We start from the raw sequence: 18166 nt of genomic DNA, 5'->3' as shown, positions 1-18166 counted from the left end.
GAGAACCTCAAATTGATGGGAGACAATTTTCTTCTGTTACCGAGAATAAAATGCTGACAAAAACAATACGGACAGGTATACAGGTTAACAACGGACCAAAGGGTGCCCGTAAATGGTCTGAACCGGAGCACCAAAGAATACGTCCGAACCCGATGGTAGAAAGAAAACAATCTAACAATGGAGCATATGTACATGCGCATTATCGCTGAGAGGAGTCACCACTTTGCCTTGAGACTCAAGAAACTTCTTTGAAGTAAAACAACAAGCACACATCCGGACCCAACAATAGATGGCAGGAGTATGCAAAGCATGTGTTTCTACAGCCACACATGCCATAGAACATCCATCCTGTTTCAATTTTGTTAGTAAGATTTAAATGGTTTATCACAAAGCTTATAATTTTGAAATGTTTAGCAGGAGTATCATCCTTATTATGTACTTGCAAAAAACGGTTCTGTGTGCACTCTATAGTGGAAAAAAGAAAGAACTAATCAAGTAAAACAGAAATTTTATTTGCCGTACAATTACAGGGGTTGGCTTATTCCTGTATGCCAACGATGGTGTCAAGTGGAAAGGCAGATCTAAAATGCAAGCAAACACAGTTTAATTCGCAGATTAGCAAAACTGATCCCAAATGTTTATTTCTTCCACTCATTCTTCTGGTAGTCCCATTTTGAAGCGAATCCCTCAATTGGGTTAACTCTCATGTCCAACATTCTCTGGGTCTGCTTCTCGATCCATTCGTCAGAAAAGGTATGAGGAACTTCACCAAACACTACAGGAGAAAGATAAGAAAAATTACTCTTGGATTTCTCAAAATAAATTCTTTGGCACCCAGACCTCACCTCCTGTAACAAGCTCTCCTCCATATAGTATAATCCCCACTGGGTGGCAAGAACTTTTTAGTGTACCCTATCCATCTAAAATAAGCTTGGTGAATTCAAAGATCTAGAAACAGTCTTCACACACTCTAGCTCAGTTATATCAGCTGTGGCTAACAAACCCACTTCTTAACTGCTTGAAGTAAGCTTTATTGCATTAAGCATACAATGGGATCATAGAAAAAAATGTAAGTATGCACAGCCAAATACAGGAATTGAAACCAAGTGAGTTACCAAAAAATGAGATGACTTACAGAGATTAAAAATGCAGCAAATTATGTCCCCAAGTCTATTTTACATATTTAAAGAAAAATTATATGAGATATAGCATTTCAAATAGTAAATAAAATAATCAGGATTCCAAGAAATTCATGAACTAGAGTTTGATAACACATTAAGAAGAATTTAACATTTGAAACCAGAACTTCATCTGAAGCGCCTTCCAAGAAAGCCTAAATACCTGCTAAACAAGATGGAGGAATTTAAAAAGTAGGATCCACTTCAGCACGTCCACCTTAGGGGTGGGACTGCAATGAAGTGGGCACTCCTAATTTAACTAATGTTCGCCCCTGTGTTGCTGCCAAAAGTGGGGTCAGGGCAGTGGGGTTGGTCATCTCCACCATCTGGAGAGACCTGGGCTGCATTACAAAGGTGGCAAGGCCTTTGAAGGTCCCCAACCTGGAACATCCATCCCTCGTGGGATGTCACACCTCTACCCAGAGTAGGCCTTTGTTCTGAGCCCTTGAGAGCGTTGGCTCTCACCTCAGGGGGCCAGAACTCAGTCAAAGGTGGTTGTACTGGTTTTGACCAGTCAGTGCCCATGCTAGGAGTTGGTAGGCTTTCAGAGGGCACCTCTAAGGTGCCCTCTGAGTGCATGTATTAATAGATCCATCTCTGGATTCAGTGAGGCTTTATTAATACGAGATGTTTGATATCAAACATCCCTATCTTCAGTAAAGCCATCATGTAGGTGGGGAACTCTTAATGACCAGTGTCCAGCACATGTTCTTAAAATGGCTTCCCTGTTCACGGACTATGTCTGAGAATCGACAATGACATAGCAGGGGCATATCTGCTCATGCAGGTATACCCTCACATGAAATATAAGGCCTGCTGGAGGGGTTACTTACATATGCTGCATGAAGTGTAAAGGGGACAGGGCACACAGGCTGTGTGCCAAGTCATGTTTTCATTTAGCTTTGACGCAAGACATGCAGCCTATGAAAGCAGCACTGTGTGCACTTAGTGAGAGGGTCCCTGAGGGTGGCACAATTCGTGCTGTAGCCCTCAGGGGCTTTCCTTTAGCACCCCATGCCCCAGGTACCAGGGGTACCATTTACTAGAGACTTACAGTGGTAGCTAAGGTACCGCCAACTGGGGAAAACGACTGTGCAGTTTTGAGGGACACATCTGGCACTGGGGACCTATTTAGCAGGAACCCAGTGCACTTTCAGTCAAAATTGCATTCAGAAACCAGGCAAAAAGGTGTGGGGGTGAACATGTCAAAAGAGGCATTTTCCTACAGCTATGTATAGAGGGACAAGTTTAGCAGACTTGAAGGTTTAAATGCCTGCAACAAAGAGGTTGAAGATCAGACTCTAGCTCACCAACAGTCAATGTGAGCCTTAACCCTGATGAAAGACTTGTGGTCTTACTGATCAATAAATATAGGCAGAAACGCCTCAACACTTTTTTAGAAAATAGCATTTATAACACCTCGAGGGCTTCATCAAATCATATGTTAAACTATCAATCACCGTTCGATTCCACCCACCACAGCATGGGCCAATGGGTCAGCCCATTTTACCCTTGGACTCCCTTTGATGACTGGCAGTACAAAGCCTGTTCACATCTACTTAAAAAGGTTCCTTTTTTTCCCGTGACAAAGCGGTTTCAAAATGTACTATTTTAAATAGTTTGTAAATTTAATTTAAATACCAGCTAGTTATCTTTACTGCATTTTAGGAAGCCAGATGGTGATTTATGTTCTCTCCAATTTTTAAAGTTTTAAGTGGCATTTCAGCTGCCTTCAGAGTGGGTGCTTGGTTACGTGGGGATTTGTTCTTATTTCCTTCACAAATAATAAAATGCAAGGCACAACTCAAAGACTAGTTATTTAAAAAAAAAAATCACAAGTGAAATGGCAACATTAGTGGATTTTTAAAAATTGTTTAAATTAATTTTTAAATTCAAGTACGTGGCAGCGACATGGGGGATGATATACCTTTAAAGTGATAAGATCGAATGAACTGGAACTTGAGCACAAATTTAATTTAAAAATAGAAGTCTCTTTCATTAATATCTATATCTAAACCGTAAAGCAATTGCTTCTCGATTATTACTGTTATTTCACGTTGTTATTCAAAAGCCTAAACCGAATTCCAAATCAGATTAATTTTCCACAAAGATCTCTACAGCAGGAATTGAGAACATGAGGCCGCTGCTTTTGAATGAGTTTGTAAGCATTTTTTTTTTTTTTTATTTTTTTTAAACACTGCAAGTATTTTAAAAACATTAATGTGGGAGATAACTTTTCTGACAGGGTGTGCCATACAAGTCATGATGACTCATTGATTGTAGTCTGTAACAAATACACTGAGGTTTTCTCATACCATCTACTAACATGATGTGCGAGGGTGGGAAACAATTCATTGTTGCCACACAGACTGCGACTTAAGATATGTAGCTTTAAACAGCCCTTTTGCAATGCTCAAAGGACAACCTGGTGCGATTTTTCACACAAATAGGAAGTAGCAACGTTTGCATACTATTTTGTGATGACTGGGCTCCAAATTTTGGCAATATTGGACTCCTTTAGGAGAATTTTATATCTGTGGCTACTGGCACCTCAAAAGCTGCCCAATAGAAGATCTGACAGCACCCAGCATTCGTACGTAATGGTAACTTTAATCTGAGAGATATGACCTTGTGGATCCACTTTCACAATTATCAACTCGGCAACACAGAGGAAAAAAGATTCAAGCAGCAAACATACTTGTGTTTCTCCACATAAGCCACCAAACATGCTTCTGTACTAAAATTGAAACATGTTTTGTGAGCAGCTGATAGACTTACCATACTTTCTCTGCCACATGACAATTAGGGCAGTGAGCCCAATGAAGAAAAGGCCCCCTCCACAAACAGTCTTCCACTCGTTTGTTCGCCGATTCATTTGTGCATAGGTTGCATTGAATTTTATGCGATACACTGTAAAGAAAAACATTTTTTTCACAATTCAAATTGCTTGTGCTGGTGATTTTTTACAGTATGACATTTTCCAAATTAATAGTATCATTTCGAGTTCCAGTTACTTCCCTGCTCTCCCACACATTTCCCATAAAAGACAGACTTCCTACAAAACCCATTCCTACAACCTACTGAGACTTAGCCTGATAGATTCTGGAACTGTCTGGTGTGCCCAAGGAAGCTGGTAATCAGGGGATCTATCCGGTCATCATGTCTTTTAGTGGATGGCAGTGCATGGCAGATTGTCTTCAAGAGAGGTTTAATAGAAAAGGATTCTACTCCTGCTCTTAGGGTAAACGTTGGTGACGAGAGGCCTCACACACACACACACACACACACACACCTCCCCCCCAAGATCACCTGTTCTTAACCGTTTGTAGTATGGGAACTGTCACCAAATCACTGTTCGAAGACTTGACTCCAGCCTAGCAGTTTTCACAATTTAAATCTCACACAAAAACATTAATAAAACAAAACTTCATAAGCAAGTTGACATGCAACAAATACACAAATTATGAAATACTTTCTTTAAATCACAAAAAAAAGACCAATCAAATTTAATGGGGAGGTTGCACCTTTTCAAAATGTGGTTTTATTTCTAAACGATAAATCGATATGCTAGATGCTAGCATATCACATGTTTCTGCACCTACGGCTTCCTCCTCCTCTCAGTGCAAAGGGCTTCAAAATTGAGGTCCAATTGCCCATACTGCTGTTTGCTGTGCTCCCAATAATTAAGCTAAGGATACCCTCTTAATTTTTAGCCAACAATTTCACATTTAGAGAGGGTTTAAACTTTTCAATTTTACATTTTTCTTTATTAATCTGCTAATGCTTAACTTTCTCAACAGCAGCCGACCACCTGAATAAGCAAAATAGACCCACCGGGGTACACGGTTCACAGGTTAAGAACCAAAGCCCTAAATGGCAATGTGCTGCTGTGCTCTTCTCACATACTCCCAACTGGTGTAAAGATCTAGTAAGTCAATTCAAAATGCTGGGACCCTCTACGAAGTAGGGGGTCCATTACTATCAGGTGTGCACAACAGACTCATTATATACGAAGCTGATAACGCTCTCATGGCCTGTAAGAAGGAAGGCTTGCCCTACTTTGGGTTTTTGCTCCAACCCGACCAACATTTTGTGGTCTGTGAAGCATCGATTCTTGAGGGAGCAAAAAAGTAATCAGAGCAGGTAAACGGTATATGCCTACACTTAGTTCTTCTTGTCAACTACACATTCCTAAGCCAATACAAAATGCAACACCCAATTTATTCCACGTTACAGTGCTAAAATCATTCAGAGGAAGAACGTCGATGAGACATACATAGGCATTTTTTAAACTAGGAAAATTTAAACAGTGACTTCAGAGGAGAGTAAAATAAGCTTTTGTTCGTCCTTAAACTCTAAAATGGAAAAAAAAACACTACTATGACTTAAATGTACAGTAAAATGAGGCTAGGGAAATGGGCCTTTTCTTGCAATACCAAACTGCTACCCGTGAATACCATTAAAAAGGAGTAACCACTGTAACTAAAAGGATTGTCATTTTTGTATAATAATACATGGAAAAGGTGCACTGCAGCTGAAGCTCAACTAAGCCACGCATGGAAATAACTTCATTTGGAAAAGAGTTAACTGGAGCCGAAAGATCCAAAACTAAATCTGGCTACAACTTTTGTTATGGTAAGGGAGGGAAAAGACTCATTAAGCGAGGGGTCATAGATCAGAGTGCAAACCTTTTCTTGTCTGGGCAAACCTATTCTCACAAACTGGCACTTGGGGCCCTCATGGAATAGCAAAACGTAAATATACAACGACAATCGAGGCCTTATTCAGGTTTGCTGAAAAGATAGGGAATAAACCAGCACGAGAAATGGTGCAGCGGGAAAGTAGCAAATGCATTTCTACTGTTATACATGTGGCACCCTATGGGGTATAGCAGAGTACTCAAAACTGCAACTAATTCATAATTCATTTTTGTGTAGTCTTCTGGCTACCCGAAAGGACGCGAGGTCCATAAGGACCTTGTGATCCGCATACATCAGGCACGCAAAAGAAATTCCACCCACACGCATGGGTAAAGCAGTGGCCTCAGACGGGAACTGATGAGGATCAGTCGCATATAAAAGATATAAAGCAGAAGAGCAGAACACAGTTCAGTTCGAGACTACTGAATGTCTCCATCCAGGGTAATAACGTGTTTGCATGTCCGATCCTTACCCACGTAACAGTGCAGTTTGATCAATAGTATGACCTTGTTCTCATTGTCAAAGACTGCTGTATTCTGCAAAACAGAACATTTCGATTTTTACACCACGGCAAGCTTTTCCAGGGTGAATGCGGTCTAAGTGGATTCCCCTTTCACTGAGTGGCAAAAGCTTCTTCTTGCACACACCTCATCAATCAGTGCCTTAAACAGGCATTTAGCAAACACTTTGGGCCGGATTCACAAAGATACACTTACACTTTTGTGTAAGTTTACTTTTTTTTTGTATTCACAAAAAAACGAATTATTAGTAAGGTAACGACTGCAGAGAGCTAGATAGGCCTGAGGCAGTCAAACTACTGACTCGCAGTTTGTGAATACAAAAAAAACAAACCACAAATTTGCACAAAAGTTTACGTTTACCTTTGTGAATCAGGCCCGGAGTCTACATCAAGTATTGTATTGTATTGTATTGTAATAGTATTTATAGTGAAAGTAGCCTACTAATAACACGGACATCCTGTCTGGAACATGGCTAAGCAATGCCAAAGCTTAGATAGCTTAAATTAGAGTCAGGCTTTACAGGAAATGAGCCAGTCGTAACTGCTATCCAAAAACCCATTAACAAGGCACCAAAAATGTTAATCCCTCTCTTTGTATTAAAAAAATATCTATAACGCCAACATAAACAAAAGGAATCGAACGCTACCTCAGAACACAAAGGACTGTTGGGTTGATCATGGTAAGGAAATGGTCTAAAAAAGCCGGGATTTTATGCAGTTTCATCATATTATTTCATGATCTGACTGTAGGCCATTTACAGGATTGTAGGACATTACACAGCGGAAGTCCACTGTCACACACATCATGGCGGTGGTGTTCTCAAGCTAAACTTGCTGCCTCACATTTTCCGGTGGCTAGCCCTCCTCGAGCGCAGCGACCAAGTACAGAAAACATGCGAGGCTCGCTGTTTTCCATCGGGCTCGTGGACTTCTTTTTCTCTAATTTACAAACGCGATCTCGTTTGGCGGAAGTCGAGCGCTTTACATAGTTAATTTCACTTTTTTGGGTTGTGTACACAAATGCACTTTTGCCCGATAGGTGAAAAGTCGGGTTAGGAGCTTACAACGCGATCAGCTCTAACATGAGCAAACTCGAGACCTGTTGCATTGTAAATGCTTGTTTGGTTTTATTACCCCTCAACCATGTGCCCAGCTTTATTTCTGTTTTTGATATATATATTTTTTTTAATTTCTCTACCTTTACTGCTGAAGTATCTTATCCAAGGAAGGAAAAGAGCCCAGAAGACCATGGGCAGCATGGCGTAGGCACCAATAAGTAAAGAAACGCATTTACAATAAAAATTGACTTCTAATCCTTTTTTGTGAAGAGTACATAAGATTTTATTCCAGTTCAATTCCAATTTAATCCAAACCACCAATGAAGCCTAATGTGTTTTGTGACTATATACTTAAAACAGATTACATCATCTTCATATCGGAGAAAAGAATTCTCACAGACTAACTGCACAAATGACAAATAATATTTACACGGATGACGTTTTCGAGTTTGGTACAATGGAAAGCATCTCAATTAATGCAAAGATAAGGAGAACCTCTCAATAGATCGGAAGGAAATTCTTAGGAGTCTATAAGCAGACAAATTCATGGTTAATTCTAGAACTTCCCATACCATGGTTTATTCTTGGGAATGATATGCAATGCTCAGGAAAAAGGGGACGGAGGATAATAAAGACACCACCTAAGGAATTCACATGGTCACGGTCAAGATTGCCTTTTTCCCTTTAACAAAAAGGAGGTTCATGTTGTTTGACCGTATGCTATTAATTCTGATGTTTCTAAGATGGTATATTATAGTTACTATTGACATGGTTATGTATTAGGAAACATTAAAAATAAACTTCTCCATCAACAGCATACTTAGGGTTTTTTGCAATTCCTAATGAAGAACAATGTTAGCCAGCCAGCCAGCCAGCATGATACTTACATTCAAGCTTCTCACTGTTGTTGAGAGTGGTCCATGATCCCTTCTCTTTTTCTTTCAGTGCAGTCTGCTCAGCTGTTAGCTGGTGTACAAAGGCAACCTCGGGTAAGGGAGTAGCACGGCTGTCTTCATACATAGGTAGGCTGTAGGCCTCAGTCTTTACAACGCCCGCTGCGCAAGAAAGGGGGGTAAGGGGGACAAAGAGGCTAGGAATTAGATCACCTGCTGCCCGAAACCACTGCAAGTACACACTGCGTAGTCAGCAATAGGTATGAAGGTTGTTGGTATTATATTTCTCTTTTGGCAACCTTGAGTGAAACATGGATTATCAATGGAATTAAGTGCTGGGTGTGAGACCTTTTAGCTTTTCCACCACATTTGTTTAATTTCAGAAAACTGCCGCGAATGTGGGACCATTTGCGGAAGCCATACTGGAAATAAGCTTATTAAAACATTACAAAATGCACTAAAAGATGGCAACCAACGGGTGCACACATTCGCTATGGGCAATTTTTAACAGATTTATCACAACAAATATTGGTCAAAGATAACTGCTGTGGATGTGTGCATCCATGTTAGCTATCTTTGAATGCATATTTTAAACAAATCCTGCTGAAACACAGCCGCCGTGAATGTGCATGAGTCTGCGGTGGCCATCTTTGAATGCATTTTTTTTTATTTTAACAAATCCCATTCAAAGATGCCGGACACTCATATGACAATTTTCGAAAAAGTTAAGAAAACTGCCCACCAAAAATGCAATAGGCAGTGGAAAATTAGCACAGGCAGAGTAAAAAGGAGATGACCTAAACAGTGATTGGAGTTATAATTTTACTACGTGATTAACTAAAATAAATGCAATTCCTAGTAATAGTAAGGATAAATACATTTATGCAGCCAATATACTGCAGTACTGTCACACAAATGATCTTGTCCATTATATGATTATAACAACATGTATGTGGATAAAAATACTTTGCCAATAAAACACGGCATAAAATACCATTACAAATTCTCATGTCCATTCTGTGTAGACACAGAAAAAACTATTCCAAAGTGTTACATCAAGTAGCTGGATATATGCTTTCAAATAGAGTAAAATACAATGTTTGGCATGAAATCTTTCATATCATTAGCCTCGGAGGTGACCCTACTAGAAAAACGGATCATTTGCCTTAATGTGCACATAAGAGGTAGAGCCTGCAAAACCTGCATGCTTTTAAGCGTGATGGGAAGCAACATCCACCAGCAGCTTAACAGTACATTTAATGAGGTGGTGTGGGATCTCCCTCATGCAGATGAACCAGGTGAGCATAATGAAGTGCAATTGTCAGTGCTGTACTTCATTAAGGCTTTCTTTCATTAGCATCAGATAGCCACTGTAAGAGACGGAGTCGAAAATGAGCAAAATAAAGTGCCAAAGAGCAAATTAAAGGCACGAGGTCTGCATGCATGTAAGCAAAATGGATGACACTGTCCTGCCAGGGGTCTTCCTCGTGCGGTTGAGAGGAAGGAGCAGAGTAAGCTGCTATGATCAAGGCAAAATTAGAGCCTATCAATCCAAGGAACTAAATCGAGTGACTTAAGATGTGCAAAAAAAAAAAAAGCAGGATAAAGTAGGTTATCTGCATGCTTCTTAGCAACATGGGTGACAACTTTGAAGACAATCACTCTAAGGAACTAAACCAAGTGACTTTAAATGTGCAAAAATGCACAATAAAGTGCGAATTATGCACTCTTCTTAGAAACATGGGTGACAACACCTGCCAGCAATTTAACAGAATGTAATTGGTGTGATAAAGTACAAGGTCACCCACATATGGCTGTACGAGATGTCATCGTTCCTGCACTGGTGTAAGACTAATGTCACAAAACATTGTAACTCTCGAGAGTGAAAGAGAGAGGAAAGGGAAAGCAGAGAGGGACAGAAAATAGCCCCTCCGGTGCATTGCAAAGCAAGCTCTGATGTCAGCAGTGGAAGGATGCATCATCCAGTCATAAGCGACCAAAATGCAACAGCGCAGGACAAGCACACAAATAGGAGGGTAAGCCAGTAAATCAGGAGCAGTGAAGTGAGACGGACAATAAAACCACACTATCATGAGCAAGTGGCTGGCTCAAATCCCACTTAATGGTTAAATAATGTACCGGAATCACCGGTTTCCAAAAGATAGCTAAAACTGTCTGCAGCTAAAACCTAAAATGTTATGCTTTTGCATTAGCAGTGGAAGGACAAGTCCTCCAATCAGAACTAATATCGATAAGCTCTGCTGGGGCGTAAATAAGAAAGTCATCCAGTTAGGAGCAAGGGACTTACCCAAAACCCACTATATTGTATTAGGCACCAGGTCTTTGACAACAAACAACATTAAAAAAAATGTAATATGAAAATGAATTGGATTGGGGGGGGGAATCAACACTGTACTGCGTTGTCCATGTTCACCATGACTACCCAAGAATAAAATATGTAGCAACTCTACTTAAGAATCAACTTAAAAAAGCTGCATAAAATATAAAGTTGTTTTAATAGACTCAAAATACAGTAAAGTGTGTGAATCCTTTGTAAAATACTTTCCATCAAAACGATATGCTTGGATTTGACTATGGGCCTATTACTGGCTAAATAAACACCATTTGATTTAAGCAACATTTGCAACCAGTTTTCCAATACTAGTTCTGTTATCCAATAATGACAAGCGTATGGCCAGAACACGCAAATGTTGCAAGTGCCTCAAAATTCTGTAGCATCTTTCAGAAGAAAAGTGATTCTTCTTAACGATACTGCCGAGCCCGAATTCAGTATAAAACGATAATATTCTCACAAAAGAAAGCAAGCACATAACAGAATTGAAATTCAGGTGTCATCTGCAATCGTAATCCCGAGAGCTTCAAACTACATGCAGTAAGCAATAAAAACAAATCTGGTGTAAAGATTCTCCATTTAGCACACTGAAAACTATTCTTTACCCCACATCGAGCTATCAGAATCGCCTCCTCCTAAAGTGAGGCAAGGAGCCTGGCATGGAAATGGAGTGAAAGAGGGCCCGACTAGACAGAAGTGGAAAAGAATGGTAGAGGCAGGAATAGAAAACACTTTCTCACATCTTGCTTTCACCAGTATAGCTTCTCTTCATCAGTCTAGGGGAGATATAAGGCAATGTAGGTACATGAATAGATGAAAAGAAAATGAGAGACACAAGAGTTTAGAGAAGTGACTAAGCTCCATTTCCCACTGACCAGTCTAAGACCCTTTTGGACCTGGCCACCTGCCTCGAGGTCCCGTCTCATTACCCTCCTCCTCTCTCACTGCTGCTGTTTTTGTTATTCTGCTCACCTCTCAGCTATGTTCAATCTTGCACCTTACTGCGCTCTTTTTCTCACTCTCCCATACCTTCTCCTGACTCGCTCTCCCTCACCCTTTTCACTGCCTCAAATTTCTTGCCTGTTACTCACTCACATGCTCACCCCTTTTGTGCCGCCTTCTCTGCCTCAAGCCTTCAGCCCATCTGCCTCACTCACTCTTGACCCACATCTAGCACTCTGCCGTTCTTGCTTCTGTCACTTGTACTTCCCTTTCACTCTTGTTTTGCTTCGTCTTTGTGCCCATTTTTGCTTTGCCTCATTCATGTTCCCATGCCCGTTTTTCTCCCCAGCTACTCTCCTGCCTCCCCACCTGCACTTTCCCACCTCCTTTCCTGGCTCTGACGCATCTACCTCGTGACTTCTCCCACCTTCTGCTTCCGGCCCTCCTCTAGGCCCGCCCTCATGATCCTCCCCCTCCCAGGACCTACTTAATGGCAGCTACTGCACAGCAGGTGCGCCAAAGGCAAGCCTCTCTGCATCAGTCTAAGCCAAGTGCGCCATTGACCTACTCCGTCCGACCTATCCACATCCTCTGACCTGCCAGACGCCACCATGACCCTGCCTCCGCGCCACACCTCACTCCACAGTAGGGAGTTTCACATGCACTCACTGCCACTTCTCCTCCTGCAGCAACACTCCTACACCACCTGCCACCCACGACTTCCCCGTATCACATGCTTGTTCATCAACACCAGATCTCTCCAAGCATGCCACTGAGGTTTGGGACCTCACTGACACCCATCACAGGACATCCTTCCTGTCACAGAAACTTGGCTCAACCAGTCATCTACCCCAGCCAACGCAGAGGCCATCACTCCAGGCTATAAGATCACCCGCCAGAACAGGCACCACAAATCTGGAGGAGGTCTAGCAATCATTCACAGGAAGACCATCACCTGCACCACTTCCACTGACTAACCGACCACGTTCATGGAACACATGGTCTGTAGGATGCAGCTTCTCACCCGTGTGGGTACCAGGTGTGGGATTGTAGGTCGAACGGCACTCCTAATTGAGTAGACAGGTCTAGTTGACTATCACAGGCACCTCAAATACCGACCTCTAGCACCATCTTCAGCAACCTCCTCATCAACTTCATCACCCCCATCAGATCTAACAACTTCTTACTTCTCTGCAACCTCAAACTTCACCTTGACAACTCAACGGACCCTAACTCTGCTGCCCTTCTTGAGAGCCTCAATAACATCAGACTCAAACAGCTTGTCCAAGGCCTGTCCCACAGCGTAGGACACACTCTTGATCCTGTCTTCACAGACAGCAACAAGGTCACCTTCAGCCACCTCACCACGCTCACATGGATGGGTCACTCCACTCTGCACTTCCACATCAATGCACCCCACTCCAGAAAGCTGAAGCCAGGCAGCAACTTCAGACACAGCTGGTACAAGATAGCAGAAGAGGACTAGACTCACACCCTCAGATCCTACCAACCTGTCTTCACCAGCAACCTACAGAACGACATAACTACGTTCAACAACTGCATTTCAGGCTGCACCAACACACTGGCTCCACTGAAGAAAGTCAGGCAAGCAAGAACCAACTCTCGAAGCTTCTGGTATATGGAAGACCTGAGAGACTCCAAACATTACTGTAAGCAGCTGTAGAGGAGATGGAGAATTAGCCGAGCCAGCACCACAAGAGAAACCTACAAATCTGCGCTTAGACGATATCACACACAGATTAAAGAAGCCAGGAAAGCAGCACTTGCCAGAGACAGAAATCCTGCTCAAATACGCCAAAGAACTCTTCAACATCGTTAGAATATTCTCCAACCTCTCAGCAGCCTCCAAGACCATCACCCCACCACAGGATCTCTACAACAACCTCTCTGGCATTTTTCACAATAATATACTCCAGATTTACAGATAATTGCCCACCACCGTCAAGAACGTACATCAGCTAACAAACTAGAACCCCCCTCACCACAGAAGACAGCACCGAAATTATGAAGATCTTCCACTCTGGGCCCCCCTACTGATCCTGCCCACACCAATTTACAACTTGGGGGGTGGGGGGGAGAAAGAACAACAGGCAACTATCCACCCACTTGGAACAGCACCACCTCTTAGACATCACTCAGTCAGGTTTCAGCATCAACCACAGGACGAAAAACGCACTCTTGCAGCAAGACTATATCCAGACCATCATGGACGGAGGGGAAGATGCCACACTCATCCTCCTCGACCTCTTAATGGCTTTTAACAACATATCCCATAGCACCCTCATCTCAAGATTTCACGACTCATGAACTGAAGGACCAGCCCTGAGATGGATCACCTTATTCCTCTCCAACAGAACCCAATGAGTCAAACTCCCCCTATACACCTTTGAAACCAAGAAGCTTGCCTGCAGGCGTGTACATGGCACCCCTTGCTTGAATCATAAGAGCTCACGACAAACATTGATCTTCGAAAGCAAGATCCCTCTGTGGGACTCCTCCTGATGGCCAGTGCAACTATGACCCACTTCCACAGACCATGCCAGAAACCTCAGGATCATCCTGGACAAACTCAAGATGACTAACCATGTGAACACTGTGACTTCTTCCTGCTTCCTCATACACACAATGCTCCATAAGATCAGATCTTCGAATAGCTCCCTTCGTACACAAGACACATTGTCACCCTGGCCATCAAAACCAGCAGACTGGACTACAGTGATGCACTCTAAGACGGCATCTCCAACCAGCTCACTCAAAGACTCCGGACCTCCCAAAATGCCACCACCAGACTCATCCTAGACATCCCTCAAAATGCTCACATCACTCCCTACCTCACAGAATTCACTGATTACCCACCCAGAAACTATGCTGATTCAAGCTGTTCGTCCAGGCCAACAAAGCCCTCCACAAAACTGGACCTGCGTACCTCAAGCACCAATTATAGTTCTATCATCCAACCAGACATCTACACTCAGCCTCACTTGCCCTCGTACAAGTCCCCAGTATTCTCAAAAGAAAGTCAGGAGAGTGCTCTTTTTCCTACATCACTGCCAAGACATGGAATTACCTACTGCATCAGGACCTCTCCATCTCTACTCATCTTCCACCAGAAACTGAAGACCTGGCTGCTCAACTAGGAGCGCCATTCGACCTACATGCCTACCCCTGGATACCCTCATGGGTGAAAAGCTGAACCCTACAAATCGCTTTAACATAACAAAAAGAGAGCAATATCTAGACTTGTCGTCACTGAAACTTCTTAAACACAACTCATGTTTGACATTAGTGACATGCTTTGACGAGTCATATGACACCAGTTGTTTTGATTCAGTAGTGTGTGTGACATTCCTGAAAAAGGTGTGTCCTCCATCTTCAAAGCAAAAATCATTGCTATAAGTAATGTCAGACATCTTTACACTGAACAGTTTTTACCATGTTCTGTCACTATCCCGAGACCAGTTATGTGTTCATGCATGCTTCACAGGGGCCACTGTGTTTACATTACAAATCTGCAGATCTTCACATGTGAGGGAGCATAAAATACAGTCCATTGTGGCCAGCGATAGAACACAACTATAGAGGAACTTAATTTATTATCTTTAGTTCAATTACTTGCAAATAAATACATTGCACCGTCAGTTTCTTAAACCACACCACAGCTTCATTATTTCTAAGTGAAGTATGGACAAATAACTGTGTAAAGAACATTCGCATTAAGTAATTGTCATGCAGAAACAACACTCAGGCCCGCACATTATCTTAGTGGAACGCGTTAGGTGTTTCTCATTGACACATTTACTCACCATGACCCCGGAGGCAGACAGAGGTCGAAAGGGCTCGCTTGCCAACCAAACTAAGTGCTCGAGAAGCCAACATTCTACAACAAGAAAACAGTGGTTAGCCTTTTATAGCTGCAGACGGGCACTAGCAGTACCATTATTTCGGCAATATTTTCAATGTTTACCCATCCCAAATTGTACATATTAAGTACTCGTGAAGAACAAGGGCCGATAAAATAAAGGCCATTTTGTAAAACTAGTATTAGCTGGACGATTTCGGTCAAATTACTACATAAGGACAATGTACAACTAATTATATGTAAAATGTTAAACATAAACTGCATAGAATGTAACCGTGATTGGACAAAGTCATTTTCACAGAGATGCATTGCTTCTCACGTTACGGAAGAATTATGAAAACAAAGGACCTGCAAGCTAACAAATGTCCTCCTTGGAATGACCTTATATTGCCGACTCGCCCTTTGCTCTCTGTTACGGATTCTAACGAGTGAAGCAGAAAAAAAACATTGTGCTAATGCGCCTTTAAATAAAAACATACGTTTAGGCTTTAATATTTGTAATTCAGACGTGATAAATATGCGTCGGGTTATGGATAAGTGAGTTTATTTCACTAAGATACTGCCACAAAGAGAATCGCCCGGGTTTATGAACTTCTAAACAAAACAATAATAATGGCACATGTCGTCAAAAGGAGCATGTAAAGATACTGGGCTGTACTAAAGTGTTTGTTAGGGTAGGTGTGGGAAAAAAAAGCTACTTAAATGAAAGTCTATTCATCATAGGTAGGAGTCATGTAGAACTATCAATTAACTGGTACCATTCAGATGTCTAAAAAGAGAGGGTTTTAAAATCTTTTGTACATATGATCCGTCGTTCAAGCAGGAACTAACTGTAGCATCCACTGCAGGCCAGGGGTATTTTTTTAACGAAAACGAGACAATGACTTAATAAAGGAAATCGGCGACATCAATGTGTATTTCTTTCTGAAATGTATAAAGCTCCGTTTATTTCTGTATTTATATAAGCACCGTGATTTCAGTAACGTTGTTAAAGCTGTCGCTTCATGGTGAAATCATGCAGGCAAGATAATCCTGTCACCCAAAAAACGATCGGCCACAAAAAAAAAAAAAAAAAAAAAAAAAAAAAAAAAAAAAAAAAAAAAAAAAACACAGCAAAAAAATAATAATAATGAAGACAAGTATGACTATCTCAAACACTGCGTAGACTCGTGTTTGGCCCGGGCTTTATCGACGCCCAGGCCATTCATATTTCAAAGTGTCGCTTATTTAAACTTTTAAATATATAGTGACGCGACAGTCAATATATATATCTTTTCCCTCTCCTTTCTGTTTCAAATGCATACCCTTGGCTGGGCCAGTAATCAGCTGCGGGGTTGAAGGCTATGACTGATGTCAATAAAGGAAGTCTGTTGGTGTCTGTTAGTCTGGTACACCACTCTCCTCTGGTTCCGCATGCTGATGGAGTAAAGAAGAAGTGAACCGGATCCCATCAGCAGGCTCGCCGCGACAGAACCATGAATAGCCCAAACGCATCTATGTAGCGAGTCTGATCAACCTACCATCAGGTTTGGGATTGGAGGTTGATGCGGAGGCTGGAGGTTGTATGTCGGCTTCCAGCAGTTTCACAATTTGTACCCGGATTCCTACAATAAAGCTCGTAGCTTGATACTAAGTGTCATTACAAATTTGGCGACGGCTGGTCTGTTCGAATTCATTGCTTTTCTCTTCCTAAAAGGGTAAAGTAGAGCAGATGCAGCCTCTTTCAAGGTCAACGCACCGAAAGGTCCCCTGCACACAGCACGAATAAAAATAAATCATCCCCGGTGAACACATGCCCTTGAAGTCACACCTCACCGTTAGGAATACCAATAGAGAAGAAGCACACTGCCTCCATGGTCAATGTCATATTAAGCGAACATCATGTAACCCACTGGTGTACTGCACCATCTTGAGCACCTCTGAAATAAGCCAGCTGGCCTCAGTGGAGAAACGAGCCAGAGCCACCCTACCTGCTGCCGCCGTCAGCCCACACAGCTCAGCACACCGGAAGGACGGGGAGAAAGAGAGGGCAAAGGCAGGAACCAGCGAGGCGGTGACAACTCTGCCGCAGGAGAAGGTCGAAAGCGCGATTGGCATGCTGGGATAGCGGAGGACCTTTGGAACCGTCATTGCGAATGAAAACGACTGAAACAGATAATCTCTTGACCTTGTCGAATAAACACTATGGCTGCTGCGCCTCACACAGTTCTCTCAGTTAAAATGCTAATATCACAAAGTCCTTCATTTAAAGTGACATTAAGTTATTTGTTAGAACGTGACTACAATTGGCGACAGATCTTGGGCTCACTTTCATCTACACACATCTTCATCTTTTGTATGAAAATATAAATTTCCTCTTTTGCAAAGAAAAAATGTTCTCATCATATCCATATAACACTGCTTTCTTATCGCATTTTAGTGGGACAATGTATCTCTCTCTCTCTCTCTTTATATATATATATATATATATATATATATATATATATATATATATATATATATACATATAATGAGAGAGAGAGACACTTCAGCGCTCAGTTTCGATGAAGGCCTAACTACTGATAACACTATTTTCTCGTTGTGGCCTTATCAATTTGAAGTGGATGATCAGGTGACCTATAACCGAATATGCCTCTACCAAG

At 41.9% G+C, this 18166-nt stretch overlaps 1 protein-coding gene across 1 annotated transcript; it reads right to left on the bottom strand.

Annotated features, from left to right (window-relative positions):
• Window positions 1-491: 491 nt before the first annotated feature.
• COX4I1 (cytochrome c oxidase subunit 4I1) lies at window positions 492-17625 on the bottom strand. Its single transcript, XM_069216799.1, has 5 exons — window positions 17495-17625; window positions 15469-15542; window positions 8344-8511; window positions 3957-4088; window positions 492-775 (listed from the first exon to the last, which is right to left on the bottom strand). Exons 2-5 carry the CDS (start codon window positions 15539-15541, stop codon window positions 639-641), a joined length of 510 nt encoding a protein of 169 aa, XP_069072900.1. The 5' UTR covers window position 15542; window positions 17495-17625; the 3' UTR covers window positions 492-638.
• Between the last annotated feature and the right edge of the window lie 541 nt (window positions 17626-18166).

The sequence above is a fragment of the Pleurodeles waltl genome, chromosome 12, assembly GCF_031143425.1.
Source record: "Pleurodeles waltl isolate 20211129_DDA chromosome 12, aPleWal1.hap1.20221129, whole genome shotgun sequence".
NCBI classification, from domain to species: Eukaryota; Metazoa; Chordata; class Amphibia; order Caudata; family Salamandridae; genus Pleurodeles; species Pleurodeles waltl.
This window is presented reverse-complemented; position numbering and strand designations above follow the sequence as displayed.

Excerpts from the sequence above, each read along its gene's own strand:
- COX4I1 (XM_069216799.1), bottom strand. The coding sequence starts at position 15,541 with ATGTTGGCTTCTCGAGCACTTAGTTTGGTTGGCAAGCGAGCCCTTTCG. Across the intron at positions 4,089-8,343 it reads CAACAGTGAGAAGCTTGAAT|TGTATCGCATAAAATTCAAT; the intron begins GTAAGTATCATG and ends TTTTCTTTACAG. Across the intron at positions 776-3,956 it reads CATGTGGCAGAGAAAGTATG|TGTTTGGTGAAGTTCCTCAT; the intron begins GTAAGTCTATCA and ends TTTCTCCTGTAG.